This window comes from Miscanthus floridulus, chromosome 19 (assembly GCF_019320115.1).
Source record: "Miscanthus floridulus cultivar M001 chromosome 19, ASM1932011v1, whole genome shotgun sequence".
Lineage (NCBI taxonomy): Eukaryota > Viridiplantae > Streptophyta > Magnoliopsida > Poales > Poaceae > Miscanthus > Miscanthus floridulus.
The window spans coordinates 114,979,042-115,005,153 of record NC_089598.1 but is presented as its reverse complement, the minus strand read 5'-3'; the positions used below and the strand labels follow the sequence as shown (position 1 = coordinate 115,005,153).

The 26,112-nt window shown below is 49.2% G+C and overlaps 3 protein-coding genes across 4 annotated transcripts; 2 read left to right on the top strand and 1 right to left on the bottom strand.

Moving 5' to 3' along the window:
- Positions 1-10,842: 10,842 nt before the first annotated feature.
- LOC136528553 (protein argonaute PNH1) lies at positions 10,843-18,181 on the top strand. 2 transcript variants are annotated; one of them, XM_066521528.1, is made up of 23 exons: positions 10,843-11,130; positions 11,629-12,157; positions 12,250-12,461; positions 12,568-12,714; positions 12,824-12,957; positions 13,053-13,162; positions 13,332-13,438; positions 13,723-13,861; positions 13,975-14,091; positions 14,504-14,611; positions 14,730-14,801; positions 14,890-15,012; positions 15,114-15,273; positions 15,391-15,512; positions 15,610-15,747; positions 15,867-16,009; positions 16,115-16,177; positions 16,387-16,450; positions 16,529-16,664; positions 16,911-16,984; positions 17,382-17,476; positions 17,573-17,604; positions 17,732-18,181. In XM_066521528.1, exons 2-23 carry the CDS (start codon positions 11,708-11,710, stop codon positions 17,899-17,901), a joined length of 2,916 nt encoding a protein of 971 aa, XP_066377625.1. In that variant the 5' UTR covers positions 10,843-11,130; positions 11,629-11,707; the 3' UTR covers positions 17,902-18,181. The 2 variants fall into 2 exon arrangements, with proteins under 2 accessions (XP_066377625.1, XP_066377624.1); XM_066521527.1 differs by having other exon boundaries at positions 10,843-12,157.
- Positions 18,182-19,635: 1,454 nt separating this feature from the next.
- On the bottom strand, positions 19,636-21,673 carry LOC136527065 (pentatricopeptide repeat-containing protein At1g31430-like). The gene has a single exon (XM_066519685.1). The coding sequence runs from the start codon at positions 21,671-21,673 to the stop codon at positions 20,084-20,086; it is 1,590 nt and encodes a 529-aa protein (XP_066375782.1). The 3' UTR covers positions 19,636-20,083.
- Positions 21,667-23,540, top strand: LOC136527066 (uncharacterized). The gene is made up of 4 exons (XM_066519686.1): positions 21,667-22,012; positions 22,101-22,408; positions 22,492-22,702; positions 22,782-23,540. The coding sequence occupies exons 1-4, from the start codon at positions 21,779-21,781 to the stop codon at positions 23,334-23,336; spliced, it is 1,308 nt and encodes a 435-aa protein (XP_066375783.1). The 5' UTR covers positions 21,667-21,778; the 3' UTR covers positions 23,337-23,540.
- The last annotated feature ends 2,572 nt before the right edge of the window (positions 23,541-26,112 follow it).

Sequence of the window (26,112 nt, the reverse complement as noted above, 5' to 3'; positions counted from 1 at the left end):
AAAGATCACTTGTGTCTTGGTCATCAAAGAAGCAAAATAGTGTGGCACTTTCAACAGCCGAAGCAGAGTACATTTCGGTTGGTAGTTGTTGTGCTCAATTACTTTGGATGAAGGCTACTTTGAGTGACTTTGGGATCAAATCCAAGCAAGTGTCATTGCTATGTGACAATGAGAGTGCCGTAAAGCTCACCAACAACCCGGTTCAACATTCAAGAACAAAGCATATTGATGTCCGCCATCATTTCATAAGAGATCACCAACAAAAAGGGGACATTTGCATTGAGAGTGTGGGCACCGAAGATCAACTTGCCAATATCTTCACCAAGACACTTGATGAAAAGAGGTTTTGTAAGCTAAGGAATGAATTGAACATACTTGACTTCTCCAATATGTGTTGATGCACCCCCCACTTATATGATATGCCTCTCCTTCGAGCAATCCAAGGTAAAAGTTGATTGGCATAGCATACATCCTTGCTAAGGACATGTTTAGTGCATCTAGACATATTTCACATTTGAATAGGCTCATTCATGAAAATCAAATGAATTTGATGCTTGTATGGTACCACTATTGCTTGTATGCTTCAAATGATCTAGTGGTAGCATATGACATGTTTGTGAACTTGTAAACCTAGTGTTTGATCTAGAAAATAAGCTATAAGTGTTTAACTCAACAAGGTACAAGATAACCCTTATTTGGAGGTGTGAAGAAGCTTGTCCTTGGATCAAACTGAGTTAAATATCTTTTGCAAGTAATCTAGATTGAACCAAATTAGGGAAAATGATCCTCTTTTCACATGGTTTTACCCTAACCTATCTATAATTTGAGCTCACCTTTTGTGCTAATTGTTGACAAAGGGGAGAGAGAAATTTGCAAAGATAGTAAGATATGAGGAGCAAACAAATGAAAACAAATGAAATGACATTGTAAGGGGATCAATAAAAAATGCACACAAGTAGGGGGAGCAAGTTCATAAACTTGTATGTTGTATTTGAATGTACATTTCATATATTTGCTTGCATGGCACAAGTTTTAAATTTCAATATATATGCTTGTGTTGTGTATGCTAGTTATATGCTTGAATGGTGAAATAAAAAACTAGCATGCATAGGCTAAAGTAACTAGACTTATGTTCATTTTATGGAAACTAGACCCTTGCTTGTAATGTTGATCTCATGGGGTATTCTAGTTTTTGTATATATAGTTACTAATGGTGCTAAGGATGGTATATTGGTGCACTCCGATTGGTATCACGCTTCAAAGGTCCATCTCTTATACCTTAGCATCATACGGTAGAAATTGTCTCCTATATTTTCTATCTAAGCATACGTGCAAGCTACAATCCAAACTCTTAGCACATATATAGGGGGAGCAATTGCTACCATTTGGAGTTTATGAAACTTGTCCATATTCTTTTACACATGGTAAATATGCTTGGGCAAGCAACGCAGATTCAATTAAATCTTAATTCATATCTTTGTGTAAGGGTTGTCATCAATTACCAAAAAGGGAGAGATTAAAAGCTCTAGTTTGGTTTTGGTTAATTGATAAAACCCTAAGTGCTAACCTAGTTTATCAAAGTGATTATAAGATAGGTAGCACTACTCCAAGTGATGAAGTAATGGTGAAGATCATGGCGATGGTGATGGCATGGTGATGATCAAATGCTTAAACTTGAAAAGAAGAAAGAGAAAAACAAAAGGCTCAAGGCAAATGTATAAATAGTAGGAGCCATTTTATTTCGGTGATCAAGACACTTAGCGAGTGTGATCACATTTAGGTTAAATAGCCGTACTATTAAGAGGGGTGAAACACGTATTGAAATGCGGATTATCAAAGTGCCACTAGATGCTCTAACTCATTGCATATGCATTTAGAATCTAGTGGAGTGCTAACACCCTTGAAAATATTTATGAAAATATGCCAATACATGTGCACAAGGTGATACACTTGGTGGTTGGCACATTTGAGCAAGGGTTAGAAACCTCACTGGTGGAGTGTCCGCTCGTAGAGTGCAGACAGTCCGACGGTGCCACCAGCGCCCTAGACAGAAAAGACAGGGGTTCACAGAGTGACCGAACGCTGGTGGTGTAGTGACCGGACGCTGGGTTTAGAGTTCAGGTCAGTAGCAGTAGTGAGCACGCATCTCGGTCTTATGACCAGACGCTGGCAGGGTGCGTCCGGTCAATGCTGACGTACGCTAACATGTGGTGCACAGTGGAGACATTGAGTGACCGAACGCTGGGTGAGTCCGGTCGAGCATGACCGGACACGCGTCCAGTCGTGATTTTGTGCAAATGGAACCTTACTAGAAATGACCGGATGCTGAGGTCCAGCGTCCAGTCACCTCATAGCAGCGCGTCCGGTCATCACTTAACCGTTGGGATCAGGTGCTCAATATTTGAAGAGAGGGGACACGTGGTGTGTATCGCGCGACCGGACGCTGGGGTCCAGCGTCCGGTCAATCTGACCGAAGCGTCCGGTCAGCCCGTGTTCAAGTGCAGTGAGTAGCCCAATGACTCTATTTTGTGGGGGCTTCTATTTAAGCTCCATGGCCGGCTCAAGCTCACTCTCTTGGAGCTCTTTAGAGTAGCAAGTTTGAGAGCTCTTAGTGAGTAGTAACATTGCAAGTTGTGTGCCTAGTAATCATTGTAACTAGAATTGTTGGATAGGTGGCTTGCAACCCTTGTAGAGCTAGAGCAAGTTTACATTTCGCTATTTGTCATACTAATCAAATTGCTCTAGTTGATTTGTAGATTTTTAAATAGGCTATTCACCCCCCTCTAGCCACATTAGGACCTTTCACCGCTGTCGATAGCGGTATCGCGGCCGTCATCGACTGCTCTACGACCTCCGAAGGCACCCCTTGAATGCTCACGTCTACCCATCCCGCCATGGGCACAGGCGCCACCGTGGGTAGCGCCTGACTGGCCAGCAAAGAGGTCACACTGGCACCGCTCCCTGCCCGAAACAGGCGCGACACCATCCGACGGCTGCCACCTCGATTGGAGGGCGATGCTCTTCTTCAAGTGACAACGGCAAAGGATTCCGCTGCCTGCCAACGCTGCAAGGGACAAAAAACATAAGTCACGATGAAATCTGACTAAAACAGGGAAAAATAGAGGAATTGATAACTCACCTCAGCGTCGGTGGGCGGCAGATGCATTTGGGGGGTGAACCCCCGGACCTTTGCTCCGCCTCGTCGGAATGAAGGCCAGTTTAGAGCCCGCAACTTGCTCCTAGCCAGAGGGGCTCGCCCTTGGTAGCTCCTAGGGCACACTGGCAGAATGCCTCGCTCCCCTTGGCTCTTCAGGTGCTGACAGCGGAGCCGCACGCCTCTGTTGGCTCCTGGGGCAGGCTGACGGTACGTCCCGCCCCCGCCGGCTCCCTTGACGTGCCCTCCCCTCCATGGAATGGGAAGGGTTCCGACGCCTGCAAGGACGAACCAACTCCTATCAGCACATCCTCGTTCTCCAGGTTGTCCCACTCGATATCGTTGGCTACCGATTTTTCTTCCTCCATCACCTCATCATTGTCACTTTCAGTCATCATCGTCGTCGATGTCCTCCCCTCATTCCCTATAGCTTCCACTGCTTTTTTCTCTTCTTGTCCTCCTTTGTCTTCCTCAGCCGCTCGCCCTCGGCGTGATTTGCCGTCCTCACGGTCGAATCCCTCGGCAACGGCGTCAGTGATCCATGAGGATGAGGTCCCTCGGCTGGTCCTGCCCCTTTCAAGGTTAGTATCACGGGGTCGGTAAATCAATTGAAGAGAAGGGAAGAGAAAGGAAAACTTACAAAGATGACGTAGCCTAGCTCTGGCCGCATCTGACGGTGCCTCGGCACCGGGTAGACGAAGCCGAGGGCGGCACCCGCGTCGTCCCGCAATGGCTCCATCACCTCCTTGATGTATTGTGCGATCTCAGAGTTAGGGAGCGTTCCCTCTGCGAGCGCCGTTCTGTCGAACGATGCCTCGGGCGTCATCGCGTATAGCGGGAGCGCGCGCGTCATCAACGGCGCCACCCTCCTCACATGGTAAGCCCCGATGACGCCCGACCCCTTCAGGCCGTTCTCCTTTAGGATGTGGATGGCGGTGATGTGGTCTTGGACCTTCTTCTTGTCCTTTTCTGGGACCCCCACGAACGGGATGCCGGGGCCCATTCGGACTAGCCCGTTAACAGCTCACCGAGCGCCATGATTCATCCATAAAGGGAAATCGTGGCACGGCTCAGCCCCTTCGTTTTTATTGAAAAAAAATGCTTGAGGGAAAACAATCACAAAGACGAGCCGACCCTCGACCGGACCCCTGCTATGGGCGGGGGCTCGAAGAAATTTGAACTCGCAAGGAGACTAAACGCGCGGTCGCCGAACAATAGACCCCCGTAGGGGTCAAAATTAGGAAAGAAAATTTTTGACCCACCAAATCTCACGGCTATACCCCCGAGGGGTCCGATCTCGACGAAAGGGAATCACCGTCCCCAGGTCATGCCATGGACGACAAAAGAAGGCTAAGGCCCTCAGAGTCCTCCCGTTCGGAAAAGCATCCGAAGGAGTATTCTATTCCACCGCAGGCTCTAGGGCTACTGTCGGGGACCAATACTAGGATACCTCGAAGAGGAGGAGCTAATGACCATCAACATCGATTCATCCGAGCAGTCAAGAGTGCGACTACAACTCCTAATCGACCCCCAGGTATGTGGGCTCCGCCTCGCTCGACCTCTAAGGGTGGGCTCCGCCTCGCCCGACCCCGAGGCCGCGGAGGGCGGGCTCCGCCTCACCCGACCCTTGGGTTTGCGCTCCGCCTCACCTGACCCCTCAAGCTGCGGGCTCCTGCCTCATCCGACCCCTCGGGTGCGGGCTCCGTCTCGCCCGACGGGGTCCTATACCGCCGCCAACCACTCCAGGTTCAGGCATATGGGCCTAAGTCAAAACTCTGACTCTAAGGAAGAGACCGGCACGCCCCGATGTAACCCGTGGCCGTGACGGGCCATACCTGAGGGTTCACATCAAGAACAGCGTCGGGCGTGCCAGTGCTGTTCTGCCTAACCATCGTACGGACGCTGATAGACGCGTCAGTTCATCGCGACGTCCACCGGGACAGGAATGGAACGTCATGACCGGCAGACGACGCCTGCGCGTGGCGCCAGTGACGGACAGGGTCACGACGTGTAGCTGCCCCTGTTGACATCTACAGAGTCGTCGGGACCCGCAAGAAAGAAATGTCACTGTTATTCAGGAAAAAGAAGATAGAATGGTCAGTCCCGGACTCACTCACACCACACCACGCCAAAGTGTGCGCAAAACGTTGGTGGACCGATTCACTCCCCACTACTCTACACTAGGCGATCGGTGATTCCAGCTAGTAGTATACTAGCATCAAAAGACCCCAGTCAATCGAGGGGTACAGTACGGGGCTGATCGACCGATCCTCTTCCCCTTTTGCGTACAGTGTGGCGACGACCCGGGGCCCGTTTCGGTGCTCCTCTCCGGGCCTCTCCACTGTGCTTCGCAGATCGTTCCGTTGCGCTGTTGCGCGGGTCGACAGTGTGCCTACCCGTTCCTATTCCTCTACAGTTTTCGGTAAGAAAAGATGGGGAAAATAAGATTGTAACCAGCCGCACCACCAGTCTGTAGCAAGTGCTGCTGTTGCTTTTCCTCAGTTTGGCGGCGGCTCGGTCGGACCACACAGGGCAGGGGCAGAAGGGAACACGCAGCCGGCCGCCCGCCAAGCAGCGGTGGTGGATTAGCTACTCGGCTAACACGCCCCACGACGGACACACCAGTGTCCAGTACTGCAGTACATCACCCCCACCAATGGCATTATGCATGCATGGAAAGTTGGTTGCATGCGATGCAAGCGACACTAGGCTGATGGTTTCTGTGCCTGAAAGCCGACTGAAGCTGCTAAAAATGATTTGTTGTGATAAGTTCGAGCCAACAGAGCGACGAATGCCGCCTTCGGTCGGTCGCTGCTCTGATCTGATCTGTTCCATGCGTCAAACAAGCGTCAATGCCCGTCGCTGCTCTGATCTGTTCCGGCGACGGACGCCGCCTTCGGTCGGTCGGCCGCCCTCCCCGCCGCCGCGGCGCTGTTCCATCACGCAAGGGGCTCAAAAAGAAGAAAAAAAGGGACATTCCTCGGCTCGGCTCCCTCGGTCCCCCCGGCGCTGCAACTGCAACGCGCCGTGCCATGCCGTCTTTCTCCAGTTTTTACGGCGCTACCAAGGGCTCGGCCTGCATGGACCGACCATGGAGTATGCACGTCGATACGAAAAGAAGCGAGCACGTAAAAAGACGGCCGGCCCTGGGTAGCTTTAGCTTCGGCTACCCTCTGCGTCTCTGCGTGGGCGACCACGGCCGTCCGGCTGGGTTCGCTTTGCGTTCGCCTTTTGCCGGCTTTATATAAGGGTTAGCCCCGTGCCACTATTGGTACGGTGGGATCTTTCCTAGCTTACCATAGAGTGATAGAGACCCAAAGTGCCGTTGCCCAACGGAAGAAGAACAAGGAAGCACTTGAGGAGATAGCTGGCTTGGTTGTCGAAAGCAGCGCTGCCTGCCAGTTCATTCTAATTTGAGACAGATTTTTCATCACTCTCGCATCTTCTCTCGCCAAGCTTCAGGTATCCTTCTTGTATGCTCATCAGCTTGCTCGTACATGCTGGATTTTCGTACTTGTAGCTTTAGAGTTTGTGTGTGTATGTCACTCAATACAGCTTTAGAGTTTGAGCTTGAGGTAACCAAAGTGTCCAGTCTAGCAGTAGAGAACGAATGAACCACACAATCTGCATTTGCTGTGCCGTTGATGGCGAGGACAACCTAGATAAGGATAGCACTAGTGCACACGCGGCAGTACCTTTTTCTTGCACGCTGGGCTGCCCTAGTATTTATGAGCAGTCATTTTGCTGGCTTCGCAAGTTCGCATGGATGCTCGTTGATCTTTTTTTTTCCCTTCTCGGCTCTTGTGAGTTGCCTCTGTGGTGCTGCTCGTTCCTGTTCCTGTTCATGTTCCTGTGCCTCGGGTCGGCGCTTTTGAGGCACCGAGCCAGCGACCCACTGCACAGGTGCAGAGAGCATAGCAAACCGGCTTTCTTTCGCCCGAGGCCACAGCAGTCTGAAGTCCTGAACCTGGCGTGAGTAGTGACACATCAGGGCCATGTGGCCCTCCAAAATTTTAGTCGTTGTCCATCAAATGTTTGGACACACGTATGGAGTATTAAATATAGACTAATTACAAAATTAATTGCATGGTTTACGACTAATTTACGAGATGAATCTTTTAATCCTAATTAGACCATGATTTGACAATGTGGTGCTACAGTAAACATGTACTAATGACGAATTAATTAGGCTTAAAAAATTCATCTCGTGGAGTACTGACAGATTATATAATTTATTTTTTTATTAGTATCCGAACACCTCATGCACGTCTTCCAACACACATTCTAAATTCTAAATTTTAGTCACATCATCCGAACACCACCTGGCACGTACTGGCGCACGCCTCCTGTGCACCTGCACGCGGCCATCAATGCGTTGCCAACGTTTTCTTAAAACCTCGCCGAACTCATGATTGCCCGTCTTGTTGCCTTCCCGCTCGTCGTCTTTCCCCGTCCTGTCCTTGAAGCTTGAGGGCTGCCGGTGCCGGGCTCTCCTTGCCTTCTCGCCGTCGCCGCGCGAGCGTAACCAGGACTGTACTACAGATGTCAGGAGCAAGAACAAAGATCATACTCTAGCATACTGTAGATCATGCGAGATTCCCAGCATCTCTGTGCATGCGTAAAAGGAAACAAAGGAGAATTCTGGAAAAAAAAGGAAAGTGCATATGAAAGCACGCTGGGTCCGGCCGGTACAAAAGCTCCTTTTTTTCGCACGAAGGCCATTTCTCTTTTCTCTCTTCTTTCCTCTTTCCTCTCTTCATCGGTTATTCGACTGCGCCTTGCTAGGCCTAGCACTAGGGGGAGAGAGAGGGTAAAAGTACGATCCGGTTCTGGCTAGCGGCTACTACTGCACAGTGACTGACACCTGACCCTATCCTACCGTGCCACTGACACTCATCACTGGTAATGGTGCCTGCCACCGGTCACCCATCCCATCCCATCCATCCATCCATCTGCCCGTCGATCGAGGCCCAGAGGAGCGCCCCCTCAAAGTCATGGCGGACATCGTCGCCCGTCGCATCACGCGCGCGGCATGATAAGCTCCGGTGACGGCTGTTCGGCTGACGGAAAAAATAACACAAAATACTGTTTTATCTGAATTAGTACGAGAGAAAAATACTCACGTGACTAACTGAAAAACACTGTTTATATAAACAGTGCCCGCATAAGTGCCGGCCCAGCCAGTCAGCCAGCCGAAAGGAGGGCAGTTCGAGGCTAGACGGAGTGACACGACGCCTCCAGTGGTGCCATCCTGAGCCGCCTCCCTCCCTCCGGCTTCCGGCCCGGCCGGAAGCGCCGACGTGACGGGCGGATTCTGCACGCCGCGGCACCGCCGTGAGTGGTCACGGCACGCGCGCCCGGCCTTCCGGTGCTCGCCACGGCACCGTGTTGGTTTCTAGCCCTCGCCCTGCTCCACGCATGCTTTGTGCTTGTGCTGGGAACGCGTGTTTTTGTGCCTGTGCTTGCCCACGCCCTCCGGATCTTCATCAGACCTGCAGGATCCGAGCGCATGCATGCATGCGCGGGCGCCGTACGGTGTGGTGTACCGACGCATGCACGCCCGAGCTCACCATCATGGGCCTGAGCCTCACGAGACCTCCTTTTCCTGTTTCAACGGGGTAATCATTGCGCTCACAGCCTCTGCCAGATGCCGGATCTCCCTCCTACCTGATGGCTGCACTGTACCCGCCCATAAATTCATAATGGCCTTCTACGCTTTCGAACCCATCGGTCAACTGCCGATTCGATTGCGGCGACCATCTCCCACCACGTACCCGTATGCACCCAACTGTACGGTTGGAGGAGGAACTGATTTTACTAGTAACAGTAACCTTCGGAAGCCACATGGTTGCCGTTGCCTCGGTAGCCGTGCCGCCTAATCCACCGATGTGGCGACCAGTTCCGTACGGGCGCGCGTAACTACTAATAAGTACTCACTCTGACTGTGAGTTTGGCCGGACCCTTGTCATCCACGAATCTGAAGATACTGGGTTCACCAGCCACGTCCGCCACCAAACGGGCGGGCAGGCCAGCCAGCCGGAGGCGGTGGACTGGCCTCCTGCGCAGCACGTCCTGTTCCGCGGAGGAAAGCCGCGGACCCAGCCGGGCCAGGCCATGATGGCGCCTTTTCAGCATGCGGCGGCTGCAGCCTCCGCCCAGCCAGTTGTAGACTTGTAGCGGGCTGGGGGTGGCGCGCTTGGCTTGCTCAGCTGGTCCCTCGGCACCGGCAGGCAGGGGGTGTAAGGTCTGCATCTGGCCGCCTGGCCCCGCCATGCCCGAACGCTCCGCTTTGTCCCTCGGAGCCCGTCCCACGACCTCGGCACGCGCGCCCGTGGCCGTGCCGCTGCCGCTGCCGCCCCAGGCGGGCGTGCGACGTCCGTTCGTCTCAGGCCTGCCCCTGCCCGCCCGGCCGCGCACGCCGCTGCAGTGCAACATGCAAGGCAAGCCTGCGACGGCACGTTCTGTGCGCATGCTCGTACTACGGCTGCCGCGGCTACGAGGGAGTAGGGGCCTGGCTGTGCCTGCTAGGTTGCTACTGCCAGCCGGCCAGCCGCGCCCACGGGCCGGCGGACGCGATAAAAAACGGATTTCACCCATGAGGGCAGGCTGATGAATCTGCCCTGCGTTCTGCGGCGATTCTATTCTGCAATAGTGGAGCGCCTTCTTGTCGGGGGCACGCTTCCAAAGCGCGACTGCGAGCGCGGCCGTCGAGGCGGCTAGCTCGCTCTGGCTCTCGCTGCGTCGAGCTTTGCTTTGCTTTGCTACCCTCTAGTGCCGGTGCTGGCATGGAGCTTCCTGTTGTGGCTTTTTCTATAACCCATGGACCATGCTGGCAGATTAAATAAACCCAAATAGTAATATAGTAATCCCTCGCACACAAAAGATGCAATTCTAGCACGGTATCATGGTGGCTTAAGTTCGATTAATTATAGATAAAAAAATATATATATTTATGATATAAAATAAATACTATTAAATTAATTGTGAAATATATTTTTATAATAAATTATTTTGGAGTCGTAAATATGAATATTATTTAATAGAATTTTGATTTAACGTGAACTACTTTTACGGGCACGTAATACGTAGTTTCATTCTTTTTCTAGACGGAGGGAGTATAGACAAACAGTAAAGTCCATGCGAGGAAGTTTCACCTTGGTAGCTCTTCAATTTTGAGCCTGGACTGGAACACTGCATTTTGTGGCTTTCTATTGTTTTTTCCCCGGATGGACCACATTGTGGTAGCTGTTTTGCCCACCAATAAACGACGTATTCGCTGGTTGGTTTCTAGGCTGGCTGATGCTAATTTGCTGTGAGAGAAAAATACTGTTGGCTGGTTGAATAAGCCTGGCTGAAACTAACACGCGAACAGGGTGAAAATATGCATTTGCACTGTGTCCAGTGTGGTGTCAAAAGAAATTGTAACAGTGCCGTGTTCGGCGGGTCTTATAAGCCCTAGTTTTTCAGCTAAGAAATACTGTTTTTCTTTCGCCACACGTCAGCCGACCCTACTTTTCACCCTTGGGGCACTAGTTTATCCACCTGCTTTTCGAGAGTGACGAGACCCATCTTGAGTGTAGCATCTAGTGCCAGTAGTACCAGCAGTAGCAACGGATCTTGTCGTCACGATCGACGCCTTAAAAACATTCCTAACGCCACGGAGCGAGCTGCGTGCGATCGAGAGTGCCGCACGCTACGCTATCCGCCAACCACACGAAGGAACATGGGCTGCGCTTTTTTCAATAAAAATCCCCATCCATCCATCCACCTGGAAAACACCATCCGAACGCCGAAGCCCTGCCCCGCCCCCTACCTGTCTCGTGCGCGTGCCCCGAGCTCGTTTTCCACGGCTTTTTTACGCACCGCGCCATCACCCATGGCTGCTGCCACTGCCACCGGCGGCGGCGTAGCGTGCGCGCACTCGCGCTAGTGGAGCTCCAGCACAATCCCCGGATCTCCGACGCCTGCCACCTTTGGTAAAAACAGGAGGATTCAATTCAATGGCTGCCCTGCCGCTGCCGCTGCCGCTATGTGTTTTCACTTTCACAGGCTCTCTGACCTCTGAGAGAGAGAGAAAAGAGCGCCGGCCCCGTTCTTGCGCCGCCCGCCGCCCAGTCCCAAACAGGTCAAACCTGCCTCCGGGCAGCTGCTGCCGCATCAGCAGTGCCGTGCGGCCCGTGGCGCTGGAGAGAGAGAGAGAGGTTCTAATGCCCTTCTGTCCCGCGCCACATTAATTTCGCGATTTTGGTCCTTGTATTATAATCCGTAGTTTTATTTTGAACGGTGTTTTTACGTGAAGGAGGAGAGGACGCAAGCAAAGCTTTTTATTTTTTTTATTTTTTTTTACCGCGCGTGGGTCGCTTCGTTTTCACAGTGCGGCGGCCTCTTTCTTGGCTCGTTGCTCTCGTTCCGCTCAGCTTCTGCCTGATTTCGCATTTGCCGCTTTGCTGCTACTCCACTGATCACGTTATAAGGCGTCCGCGCAGGCGAGCTGCTGCTGCCGCCTTGTCGGGCAACGCACGACCTCGTCGGCCCTCTCCAGTGATTGGTCACATGCTCGAGGTCCTGGACATGGCGCCCCCCCCGCCACCGCCGCCGCAGGCGCAGGCGCGGCACCACCAGGGTGCAGCCAACAAGGGCGGGCACGCGGAGCGGAGGAAGCAACCGCTGCAGAGCAGCGTGACGCAGCCCAAGGCGGAGCCGCCGGCGGCTTCGGCCGCGGCGGCCGTGCTGCCGGAGGGAGGCAAGAGGTGCGGAGGAGGCGGGAGGCGCCGCGGCGGGCGCGGCCGGGCCAAGGCGCCGGGTGAACCACGCGCCGCGCTTGCGCTTGCGGTAGCGGTAGAGCCGGCGCCGCCGCCGCGCACGGTCATTGGGCCGCCCGTGCCGAGCAAGGGGCTGTCGTTCTGCCGCCGGCCGGGATTCGGGACGGTGGGCGCGCGCTGCGTCGTCAAGGCCAACCACTTCCTCGCCGAGCTCCCGGACAAGGACCTCACCCAGTATGATGTAAGTGCTCGCTCGCCGCTCATTTCGCCTCGCTGGCCTTGAGCGCTAGCGCAATTGAGATCAAAAGGCGACGTCTTTGGGTGGTTTTGCAGGTGAAGATCACGCCGGAGGTGAGCTCGCGGACCGTGAACCGGGCCATAATGGCGGAGCTGGTCCGCCTCTACCGCGCGTCCGACCTCGGAATGCGACTCCCGGCCTACGACGGCCGCAAGAATCTCTACACCGCGGGCACCCTCCCGTTCGACGCTCGCGAGTTCGTCGTGCGCCTCACCGATGAGGACGACGGCACCGGCATCCCGCCCCGGTACGTGCCTGCATTTGTTTCTTGCGCCACTTGGGCCGCCTCCCTCCTCGTGCGTCTTTCTTAATAATGGCATGTCGTACTGATTCGCGGGATTGCGTCCCTCCAGGGAGAGGGAGTACAGGGTCGCCATCAAGTTCGCCGCGCGTGCCGACCTCCACCACCTCAGGCAGTTCATCGCCGGGCGGCAGGCGGACGCGCCGCAGGAGGCCCTACAGGTACTCGACATCGTGCTGCGTGAGCTCGCCAACCAGAGGTATTTTTTTCCATCGGTGCCTGCATTGATTGCAGCGCCACACATTGCCCGTTTGCGCTCTTGGATTTGAGGAAGCTAGTGCTAACAGCGCTTCTTCCCCATTGATTAGGTACGTGTCGATAGGGCGGTCCTTCTACTCGCCGGACATCAGGAAGCCGCAGCGGCTAGGCGACGGCCTGCAGTCGTGGTGTGGGTTCTACCAGAGCATCCGGCCGACACAAATGGGATTGTCGCTTAACATCGGTGAGTTGTGCTGGCTGGGGAATATTTGTTGCCCTCATGCATGTGATTTCTTTTTTGTCCTGTGGCTGTTGCTTACACGGAGATGTTGACGGCAGACATGTCGTCCACGGCGTTCATTGAACCCCTGCCGGTGATCGAGTTCGTGGCCCAGATATTAGGAAAGGATGTCATATCAAGGCCATTGTCCGATGCTAACCGAATCAAGGTAATATTACTGTGGTTGGGCAAGGAATCTAGCATAGTACCACAGTGATTTGTAACAGCTGCCATTGGGTGCTAGCATTACTTATGGACTGTTAGCTGGTTATGTCCTTTGGTTTTTGTGCTCTCTAATCAGCAATTTATCTATGTAATTTGCTTATTATGCCAAGCAGATCAAGAAGGCATTGCGGGGCGTAAAAGTTGAGGTCACTCACCGGGGGAATGTAAGGCGCAAGTATCGCATTTCTGGGCTGACAACGCAACCAACTCATGAACTAATGTATGTTCAGATTCTGAATGGTTTTGCTAGCTCCTGAAGTACTGTTATTGTCATCTCTCTTTCAATACATGATCGTAGCCTGATTTGATGAACATAAAAGAATGGTAACCTGTTGACACCAAAAAGCGGCTATACTCAATTTTTGCTTACATTAATTACATTGATTTATCTAATTCGCCTTAGCAGTGAATACATTTGACAAAATAAATTATGTGACGATGAAGGGTTGTTAAACATTGATGCCTAAATCATGCGATTGTTTTTTCTTCTTCTAATTTTGACAGTTTCCCGATTGATGAACAAATGAATATGAAATCTGTGGTGGAATACTTCAAGGAAATGTATGGTTTCACCATTCAGCATCCTCATCTTCCCTGCCTTCAGGTTGGGAACCAAAAGAAGGCAAACTATCTACCGATGGAGGTCAGTATATATGCTAATCACAAACTTGTGTTTTCTTGTCAATTGTGTTTATGTTTCTATTAGTGTTACACTCAATAATGAACATTGTAATATTGAGTTTTTTTTTTTACCAGGCAAGCAAGATCGTTGAAGGCCAGAGATACACGAAGAGGCTGAATGAAAAACAGATCACATCATTGCTAAAGGTTACATGCCAAAGGCCTAGAGAACAGGAGATGGATATTCTACAGGTTGAGAGTTTTTGTCATCTCCCCTATTATTAAAGAAGTAACTTTTGAACACACACACACCTGCTGTATGTTGAGCTAGATGTACTAGGGTTTTATTGTAAGTAAACTGAATCATCTCTCTTGAACTGATCATACGTATTATATGTGGAGCTAAATGTTCTAGCATTCTAGGTTTTTTTTGTTCTTGATGAACTAATCTGAACATTGCAAGCACATGCATTATAACTGTTCATTGTCCTATCCTAGAGTCCTGCATTTATTTGCCAGTGGTCCAAGCTTTCCATGCAGTGGGCCTTGAATAGACACCCATTAATGCTGCTAGGGTTTTTCACTTTTCATAAGTGATGGTGTTAATTAATCAAAACTTTTGTTAAAATGGCTCAAGAGGCTTCAGATTATTATTTGTTTTCAGACAGTTCATCAAAATGGATATGAGCAAGATCCATATGCAAAGGAATTTGGGATCAACATTAGTGAGAAGCTAACCTCTGTTGAAGCTCGAGTCCTTCCTGCGCCTTGGGTAAGAATAATCTTATGTCACTGTTATTCAATTTTTTCCCCTTTGGAAGCACCTTACACTATTATTCATGAAGTTAGTTGCTCATTATTGATGCGTTGAATAACTTTTGTGAATTCAGTTGAAGTATCATGACACTGGAAAAGAGAAAGAGTGCTTACCACAGGTTGGTCAATGGAACATGGTAAACAAGGTAAGATTCCAGCTTGTGTGCGTCTATTGTTTGCTAATTACTATGTTTGATTGCACTACTTTTAGGCCTAAAATAACTCATTTTACAGAAAGTGATAAATGGATGCAAGGTGAGCCATTGGGCGTGTATAAACTTCTCAAGGAGTGTTCCAGAAAACACAGCTAGGGGATTTTGCCAGGAATTGGCGCAAATGTGTCAGATTTCGGGCATGGTACTATACCCCTCATCTCTGCTCGTGTTTGTGCACAAGACAAATACTTGTTTAAATTGAAACTGTAAGCATCTTTTAATTTGACCTCCTAAGTATTACAGGAATTTAACAGTGAGCCAGTGATGCCAATATATTCAGCTAGACCAGACCAGGTAGTGAAGGCACTTAAAAATGTGTATAATATGGCATTGAACAAACTCAAGGGTAAAGAACTTGAACTTCTTTTGGCTATCCTCCCTGACAACAATGGTCCGTTATATGGTAAGTGTCATCTGCTAATTGCCTTGCATATATATTTACCTTTTGAACTCTTACATATTTTCTCAGATATAACTTTATATATATTCAATTCAAAGCGATATAACTTTGTATTTGTAGGTGACATCAAACGTATTTGTGAAACTGATTTGGGATTGATATCACAATGTTGCTTAACCAAGCATGTTTTTAAGATCAGCAAGCAGTACTTGGCAAATGTCTCACTGAAAATTAATGTTAAGGTACTTACCACCTTGTTTATACATAAAATACAGTGCAGAACAGCAACTTTAGTAGATAAGTGGCTCTATTATTGGCTAACGATACCATTAAATTCAGATGGGAGGAAGAAACACTGTGCTCCTGGATGCAATAAGTTGGAGGATTCCTTTGGTCAGTGACATACCAACTATTATATTTGGTGCAGATGTAACACATCCTGAAACCGGGGAGGACTCAAGTCCATCAATTGCTGCCGTAAGGCTCATTACTATTTTGCCATTTTCTGCATCAAAATGTCGTATTCATCAGGATACACACATCCTTATCTTGATTTCGGACTTATCTCTCTCTTTATTTTAATATGCTGCTCACAGGTTGTTGCTTCTCAAGATTGGCCAGAAGTTACAAAGTATGCTGGATTGGTTTGTGCTCAGGCACACCGGCAAGAGCTCATTCAGGACCTTTACAAAACATGGCATGATCCTCAGAGAGGCACTGTAACAGGCGGCATGATCAGGTTTTTATCTACGAGCAATGTGAAATCCAGAAGCGCAATATATAATTTAATCTATTAAAAATATTGGCTGATTTAACTTATTTCCTGTGATGTTTTGTTGTGCAGGGAGCTCTTAATATCCTTCAGGAAGGCCACTGGACAGAAGCCATTGAGAATAATATTCTACAGGTATGTTTGCAAATATTGACCATCACCTGTAGCTTGTAGATGGCAATAATAAAACATGTCTGATGCCTATTATTGCCATGTGAATCTTTTCTAAATACGTAAGGGTGTAGGTTAGTGATGTATCGCAGGGTGGACGTATCCATTGCTAGGTCTTCTTTATGTTGTAACTAAATTATGCACATGTTAAATTTATTCAATTTCTCTTTCAGGGACGGTGTTAGTGAAGGCCAGTTCTACCAAGTCCTCCTTTACGAGTTAGATGCCATCCGTAAGGTTGGTTGCATTTTATTTTATTCTATTACACTCTTCTAAGCTCCTTCTTAGAGTTTACTAACTAGTGCTTTCTTTCAGGCATGTGCATCCCTAGAACCAAATTACCAGCCTCCTGTAACATTTGTGGTAGTTCAAAAACGTCATCATACAAGACTATTTGCAAATAATCACAAAGACAGAAGTAGCATGGACAAGAGTGGAAATATTCTGCCAGGTAGTATATCTATGGCCTCTAAATCTTTAGGATGTGTATCTATAACCACACTCTTTCAACTGACATATTCCAAAGTTTATTAGTACTTGAACTAAAATGTATTGTGTTTTGGAGTAAAAAATATCTTGTGGATTTTAAGAAATTAGCCACTCTTTTGAGGCAGTCAGATTTTTCTTTTGTTTAAATTGCATGACGTTGAAGTTATTCTCTTGTTTCTATGACTGCTCACAAGTTAATTGAAAACAGGAACCGTTGTTGATTCTAAGATATGCCACCCAACGGAGTTTGATTTCTACCTCTGTAGTCATGCTGGAATTCAGGTAAGGGCCTGTTTGGCCCCCATGAATTGAAACAAATATCTAGAAAGTGCTTCCCATTTCATTATTAGATTACCTTCCAATTCCTTCCTGGGAACCAAACAGGGCTGGTATTCCTTTGTGGGATCCTGGGAACCAAACAGCATATGTTCCTGTACTGAATGTCATTTGTGACCAAAATAGTATTGAAAAGTCTTGTCATATGCTCTATTCCACAAGCTATCACTGCACCTATCTACCTAGTGAAGGCCATATGCTAAAAGAATATAACAAACTGATCCTATGGTCAACCTTTTATCATGTGATTGTACAGCTATGGTACTTGGATCAGTAGCATGGGAATGTAGTCAGATTCTCCGTACTGTACGGTACTCAAATGACTGATTTGTGAGTTTGCCAGGGAACAAGTAGGCCTGCTCACTACCATGTCCTCTGGGATGAGAACAATTTCACAGCAGACGAAATGCAGACATTGACAAACAACCTTTGCTACACGTAATGCACTTCTTTTATATGCTATATTTGTCCCTTGCACTTTGAACTTTAACTTTTCAGAATTTTCTTAGCTTGATGTACATGTTATTGATGCAGTTATGCCCGGTGCACACGCTCGGTTTCTGTTGGTACGTTCATCTGTGCTTTACAGACAAACTTTTGCCTAGTTCCACAATTTTTATCGACTGTTTAGCCTGCTCGCCTGTTCAGAAAACAACTTTGACCTGTGATGTTGTATATTTTGCTTCTTAACAGTCCCTCCTGCATACTACGCACACCTGGCAGCATTCCGGGCTCGGTTCTACATGGAACCAGAGATGTCGGAGAACCAGACGTCGAAGAGCTTCAATGGCACAAACGGAGTCTCGGTGAAGCCCCTGCCTGCTGTGAAGGAGAAGGTGAAAAGGGTGATGTTCTACTGCTGACAAGGAGACCACTTAACCACTCATGCTGTAGCTAACTTGGTAGAGTTTAGTAGGGATTAGATAGCTTTCTCCAGGAATGAAGACGAGAGCATTTGGATCATGAACAATCAATCTGTTAACGACCTCTGTAAAGTACTCAGAAATGCCTGTATAATAGTTCTTGTTGGTTCAGATGCATCCAATGTTCCAATGTACTCCGTAAGATGGTGTAGAAGAAACCTGCTGGTGTTTTCTAGAAACCCGCTGAAGATTCGTGTGCATGATCTCACAGCGATGGAGCAGGGTTTCCAAGAGGGATGATGTTCTGTATTCTCTCTTTCATATGATCTTACACGCCAATGTTGCAGGGTTTCCACGGCATGTTCTGTATTCTCTCTTCTGCGACCAGATTGTGAAGAAAGGATAACGGACCTTTAAAATGAGGTAACAAAGGCGAATTATCTTGTACGCGCAGTCAGTAACTAATAAAAAGGTCAAACATCTGTGAGATGTAGCAGCTGATATTATGCAAATGGACTTGAAATAGACTACAAGGGCAGCTTGACACCGACTGCTGATTTGTGTTAGTAGGTCATTGGAGTTATTTGCATCTGAAACACCTCCCGAAACTGAACCCAATACTTAATCCTCTGGTTGGTAGTCCAAGACCATAAGAAGTTTGTTGTATCCGCTATTTCAAACAAAGGAAGGACACGGGATTATATACAAATAGAAACGTAAAAAATAGATAAGTGCAGGGTATAATCAAGAAGGAAGAAAGCCTGAAAGCCGATGGAAACCAGCCATGGCCGCCCCGTGGGTCTGCCAATTTTATCAGTTCAAGCAAATTGGTAGCTCTAATTATGCTAAATAAATCAAATCCAGATAAATACTAAGGTGAACTTGCGCGGCAGCAGACTAATGAGGTAACCAAATTTGGATCTCTCTCTATGAACCACCTTATGCAAACAAGTATCAGCACCACATTTGTCTTGCTAATCCAGAGGCGAGCCAAAAATAATCTAGGAGCATTGACATGTTCAGAAAGCAAGTTGTTCACAATCTGAATTCCAGATTCCAATATCAAACAGGAAGACACCACACAGCATCGAACAACCTAATTTGAGAAAAGCCCTGCAAGTCTCGACGACCAGGCTCCAGCTGAATTGCAGAATCATCAGCAACTGCAAGGCCTTGCATGTTCAAGAGTTGACACAGTGGCCAACTTCATATATTGTTTTGCCCGTGTTTAGTTCCATACCAAATTCCCAAAAAGTGCTACAGTACCCATCACATCGAATCTTGCGATACCTGCATGGAGCATTAAATATAGACGAAAAAAAACTAATTGCACAGTTTGGTTGGAAATTACGAGACGAACGTTTTGAGCCTAATTAATCCATGATTGAACACTAATTACCAAATAAAAACGAAAGTGCTACAGTAGCCCAAATTCCAAACTTCCACCAACTAAACACGCTCTTTGTTATCATAAGATTTGTCATGATTGGAACTGCTAAGCTAGGAATTGAGAATTTGCCCTTTTACTGAGAATGGAAGGTGGTCCATTAGGTATATTCATCACATCTGAGAACTAGTTGGGTATGTGTTTGTGGGATTCTTTACCCCCCCCCCCCCCCCCCCCCCCCCTCTTCCTTAATATTAACCATTTGTAGCTCATCTGCGTGTTCGAGAAAAAAAATATTCATCAGCAGCAGTGATGGAAACACAGGTACCACAAACACCAGGCTTTGAACAGCCTACCTCTTTGCTTTTTTCATTGCAGGTGTATAAACTTTACATTGAAATCTTTCTGAAAGGCTATGCATCTTGTGGACATAAAATGCTTCAAGCCAAACTTATCAGGCATGATACAGTATTTTTCTCTCACAATAAAACAACATCAGCCGGCTTATAAGCCACAGAAACGATCAAGCGAACAGGGTGTTTGAACTTTGACAGAAGAGGATATATTGACTCAAAGAACGAACACTACATTTTGCTGTACTGTATGCTTTGATTATTCCAGCAATGTCGACTAAGCAAGTCTGAACATTTCAATGTCAAACTAACCAGAATTCTGAACACTAAATTTATCAAATAGTTATTGACTTGAGTTTCTTTGACTATATAATCAAGCATATTTCTGTTTTGTCAACCATTCCAACTCCAAAACATTAGGTATATCGCAGTATCAGCTCCATCAACAGTATTCTTTTACCTCAATCATGCTGCAACCTGCAGTCTTCTTGACCGCAGGATGTGTCATCTTACTTCTCACTCTTATTGCTTCCTCCCATCGACTTGCTGTTGCATACACATTAGACATGAGGACATTAACATCAGGATTTTGGGAACAATCTTCCTTGGCAATTCTTTTTGTCAACCGTTCGCTCATCTCAACATTGCTATAAGCTTTGCAGGCAGTGAGGAGTGCACCAAACAGAGGCATAGTATCATTGTTAACAGGCATGCCACCGATCAACTTCTCAGCTTCATATAGTAGACCAGCATGACCTAGAAGATTGACAAGGCAGCTATAATGTTCGATTCTCGGCTCTATCTGATAGACCTCCTTCATGGCTTGGAAATGTCTCCGTCCTTCATCGACCAAGCCACCATGGCAACAGGCACTCAGTACTCCAATGAACGTGATACCATCAGGCTTTGTTTTGCTTCTCTGCATCTCTTCAAACAATTCAAGAGCCTTGCTGGCCTGGCCATTTGTGGCCAGACCACAGATGATGGCAGTCCAGGCTGCAGCATCTCTGCCTTGCATTCGCCCAAAGATTTGCAGTGACTTGTCAACATGCCCACACTTTGAGTACATCTCAATCAATGCCGTGCCAAGAACTGCATCAATTTTCATATTCCTGCCTTCAGCATACTGATGGACCCATTCACCTTGATCAAGAGCGCCGATATTGGCACAGCATGTGAGGAGAGTGACGACAGTGAACTTGTCAGGCTCCACTCGTTGTAACTGCATGTCTCGGAACAATGTCAGTGCCTCCTCAAAGCTTCCATGTTGTACACATGCATTGATCATTGCAGTCCACAGGATTAGATCCTTCTGTGTGCACTGGTAGAAAAGCACTCTTGCCTTGTCCAGCTGACCAGCAACAGTATATCCTGACACTAGTATAGTCCAAGATACGATGTTCCTCTCGGGCATTTGCTCAAACATCTTCACCGCCTCTTCCAAGTAACCATTCTTCGTATACATGTCCAGAAGCGCATTTGCAACTGGGAGGCTGAATCCAAAGACTCCATCCATGTATGAACGAATCCTCCTTCCCAAGCTCAGGTTGCCTGCTCTGGTGCAAGCGGTAACGGCGGTCACCAATGTCACCCTGTCAGGTGTGGCACCGCTTCTCTCCATCTCCTCAGCTAACGCAACTGCTGCTGTGAAGCGGCCACACCTGATGTAGCACCTCATCATCATATTCCACAGCACCAGGAATCTATGCGGCATCTCGTCGAACACCTTCCGTGCGAAGTCCACACGGCCCAGCATCGTGTACATCTCCATCAGCGAACTTGCGGTGTACGCATCCCAACGGAACCCGGTCTTCACCGCGGCCGCGTGCACCTTGCGCCCCTCGACGGACAGCTTCATCACGCCGATTGCCCTGAGCACGAACGGGTAGGTGTAGCTGTCTGCGACGAGGCCGCGCGCGCGGAGATCGTAGTACACCGCCATGACGCGTGAGAAACTGCCGCGCCTGGCCAGGGTCCTGATCAGTACGTTGCAGTCGCGTAGCGGAATGGCATGGTGGCACGCCGTTGCCATCGTGGGACGTGTGGCCGTGTGGGCGGAGGAGCCAAGGCGGAATCTTTTTGGGTGCCGTATAGAAACGGGAGAGCGACGCGGATGGTTGTGGGGCAAATTGGCTAGATGGGAAAGAGGGTGGCTGTTGTGGTGGGAGGGAGCGTGGCTGGGCTAGCGTGCGCTCATGCCGTGGCTGACGCGGGATGGGAGCTGATTGTGCTGGAGAAGGCGCCGGCGCCGGCGGCCGGGAGCGGCACGGGCGCCGGACTGGGCCTCGACCCGCAGTCTATGGAGACCCTCTCGCGCTGGATCCCGGGGTGGGGAATCGACGCGGCCACGCTGCCGCTCGCCGTCGATCTGGTAAGCTCCCCCGCCCTCTCCGGATCGCCCGCGCTCGTGTTGAGGTGAGATCAATTGGAATTTGCGAGTTGACCGTTTAAGGCCGCAGAACAGAGCCACGGACAGCGAGACGAAGGCGGTGCGGACGCTGGCGAGGGACGACGACTTGAATTTCCGCGCGGCGCACTGGGGCGACCTGCACCGGCGGCTGCACGAGGAGCTGCCGCCCGCGGTGACCGTGTTGTGGGGCCACCAGTTCCTGTCGTTCGAGGCGCCGGACGACACACGCGGGGTCGTCGCGACGGCCCGCGTGCTGCGGACGGGAGAGACGGTTGAGGTCACGGGGGACCTGCTCATCGCCGCGGACGGCTCCACGTCGTCTGTCCGTCGCAGCTTCTTGCCAGACCTCAAGCTCAGGTTCAGCTTCCTGCCTATTTGGTTGATTGGTTCGATGATTTGGTCCAGAGTGACCCGTTTCTTATTCGCCGTGGTCGGAGCAGGTACTCCGGGTACTGCGCGTGGCGAGGCGTGATTGATTTCAGCGGGAAAGAGAGCTGCGACACCTTGACCAGCATCCGAAGAGCCTACCCGGAGCTCGGCAACTGCCTCTACTTCGATCTTGCTTACAAGACCCACGCCGTGCTCTACGAGCTGGCCAGGAGCAGGCTCAACTGGCTCTGGTACATCAACGGCCCAGAACCGGAGCTCACGGTAATCTCCGCCCCCTCGCTGCGTCGTCGACGTGCTAGGATTCTGCTCGCGCGGATTACTGATTCTGCTCGTTGTTCAGGGGAGCTCGGTGACCATGGAGGCGACGGACGCCATGGTGGCGCGGGTGCGGGACGAGGCGGAGCGCGTCTGGTGCCCCGAGCTGGCGCGTCTGATCAGGGAGACCGCGGCGCCGTTCGTGAACGTGATCTACGACGCGGACCCGCTGCCGCGGTTGTCGTGGGCGGGCGGCCGCGTGGTGCTGGTCGGCGACGCGGCGCACCCGACGACTCCGCACGGGCTGCGGAGCACCAACATGTCGGTCATGGACGCGTGCACGCTCGGGCAGTGCTTGGCGAAGCGGAACTCAGAGCCGACGCCTGCGCACGCGCTGGCAGAGTACGAGGCGGTGCGCCTGCCAGTTGTGGCGCAGCAAGTGCTCCACGCGCGCCGGCTCGGGCGGCTCAAGCAGGGCCTGCCAGTGGACAGTGAGGCGGAGGACGGGTTTGACGTGACAACGGCGAAGGCAGAGGTGCTGGAGCTACGGCAGAGGACAATGCCGTTCTTCGATGGTGCACCTGCTGCAGTTGGCGGTGATTTTCCTCTAGTTGGCGGTACAAGATTAATCTATCACTAGTTTATATACTCTATGTTCTAAATTATAGATCATTTTGACTTTTTTAATATATCTAGATATAAGATATGTTTAAATATATAATAAGACCTCGTTCTTGTTCGGTTTGGTGGAGGTCGGAGGAGATCCATTTGTAAAAAAAAAGAATCAAACTTTGATCCATTTGTAATTAGATGCCTCATGAGTTAAAAAAAATATCTATTAATTTCCTCCAATCCCCTTAGATCCATTTGTAAAAAAGAATTAATCAAACTTTGCCATATTAGTCAGTGAGTCAAAACTAAAATGACTATAAATGATCGTTCTATTTTTTTTTTTCATATTTCTAATTTTGAGATGATTCCCTCCCACTAACATATACTTGTCTCTAAACTAAGATAAGAGTCAGAAAATTACTCGGGTACCACATAATAACCTTCCCGGGTTGATGCATTGTGGCAAGTTAGTCCTTTTTGGCTCTAACTTTGGAATAGTCACCATCGATATTGAAGAACCACCTCAGGTCAGAGGCACTAGTGGGTTCTAATCAAAATCAACTACGCAAGGTAAATCAACATACTTCGGAGTATAGATTGGAAAAAATGGTTTGAACTAAGGACATGGAAACCAGATGAATCAATTGTCATGAGGCAGATACAACTGATAAGCAAAAGGTCCTCCACAACACGATAAGGTTATTAAAAAAACCAGCTTGAGACAGGGTTATATGCAGGCTCAAGCTTCAGGAGAATCTGGACACCAAGTTCAGAATTGCGATTAGTGGGATGTTTAGGTCAGTCTTAGTAGAGTTCCATCTAGTTTTACTTGCATTTAATATTGTGACACATCAATAAATTTGATGAGTCTTGAAAACAACGCCATATAACTCATCACTAAAGACCGATGTTGAGAGTTCTTAGCCACAACTAGCATTTATTTGAGAAATGTATTATGAGCGGTTTTATTCTAGCTCGACTAGTGTCGAAGCCAAACTTTTAAGAGCCCAAATGATCTGGCAGAAATATTTATTTAAAATATGTATTATTTCTCTTTGATATAAATAAAAAATCCTTCTACAATTTGTGCGACGAGCTTGGACGGCCACGGGGCCGCTGGGCAGTGGCTCCACCAATAAGCTCGATAGAAGTTTGTTGAGCCAGAACTTTCTTGGAACCCTAAGAGTGTTTCCAATGATCTACCTTAGCCGAATCATTTTTTCATTCGTTGAATAGTGTAAAAGACAAAAGGCTAGCGCGAAATTAAGAGATAGTCTTGCAAATTTCATGATCTCATCTCTCACACAATATGATATAATGTTGTTGTCTCTCTCCACGTGTGCTAGCTTAGAGCTCATATTAGCTTATATTGGCCCCATTCGTTTTGAGGAATTTTGGAGGAATCTGTGAGAGAAAAACACTGTTCTGAATGAAAAAAGAAGCGGATCAAGCCAGGTTCCAAAATTCCTCCAAGCGAACGGGGCCAATATAAGATTGTTGGAGACACACTAATTGACTTTTGTATTGGTTGGTATCAAGATTGGAATGGAATGGAGCTAGTCACATACTCGGTATGCGCCATTTATTCTAAACCATGTCGAAACAATATTACTCGCTCCGTTCTAAATTATAAGTCTCTTTGACTTTTTTGTTTCATCCATTTTGTTATGTACTAGACATATTATAATATCTAGATGCATAATAAAATGGTTGTACCAAAAAAAGTCAAAGCGACTTATAATTTGAAACAGATGGTGTCGGGGACCAATACTAGGGTACCCGAAGAGAAGGAGCTAATGGCCATCAACATTAATTCATCCGAGCAGTAAAGAGCGCGACTACATCTCCCAAGGTGTGCGGGCTCCGCCTTGCCCGACCTCTAGGGAGGGCTCCGCCTCGCCCGACCCCGAGGCCGCCGGCTCCGCCTTGCCTGACCCCAAGGTTGCGGGCTCCGTCTCGCCCGACCTCAAGGCCGCAGGCTCCGCCTTGCCCGACCCTGAGGCCCGCCCGACCCTTGGGTTTGTGCTCCACCTCGCCCAACCCCTCGGGTGCGAGCTCCGTCTCACCCGACGAGGTCCTGTACCGCCGCCAACCACTCCAGGTCCAGGCGTATGGGCCTGGGTCAAAACTCTGACACCAAGGAAGAGACCGTCACGTCCCGATGTAACCAATGGCCATGCCGGGCCAAACATCGTCGGGCATGCCGGTGCTGTTCTGTCTAACCCTCGTACGAACGTGGATAGGCACGTTGGTTCACCACGATGCCCACTAGGACAGAATGGGACGCCATGACCGGCAGACGACGCCTACGCATGGAGTCGGTGTGGGGGTATGGCCCCCGGATACCCACGGCAGACCACATGGGCTGCGCCCCCAGGGGTGGCCCAACCAACAAGATCACGGCGCTGCTCGGCGTGCACCGCAAGACATTGTATAGTACCAAATAGGATACTTACCTTGTAACCCTGCTCCTCCAGACTATATAAGGAGAGGCAGGGGTTCCCTAGCGGACAAGATACATAGACGATCCATCAAGATCTATCTACTACAGATCAATACAATACACCAAAGACACATGACGTAGGGTATTACGTCGATCAGACGGCCCAAACCTGTCTAAATCGCTATCTCTGCGCCTTGTGTCACCATCCGGTTCCTGATTACGCGCACCCCCACCGACAAATCTACCATCACGGGATACCCCTCGGTGGACTGCCGATGATATTCTATCGACAGTTGGCGCGCCAGGTAGGGGTGTGCGCTTGATCCCATGGCGAGCCAGATGGACCTCAAACCAACAACGC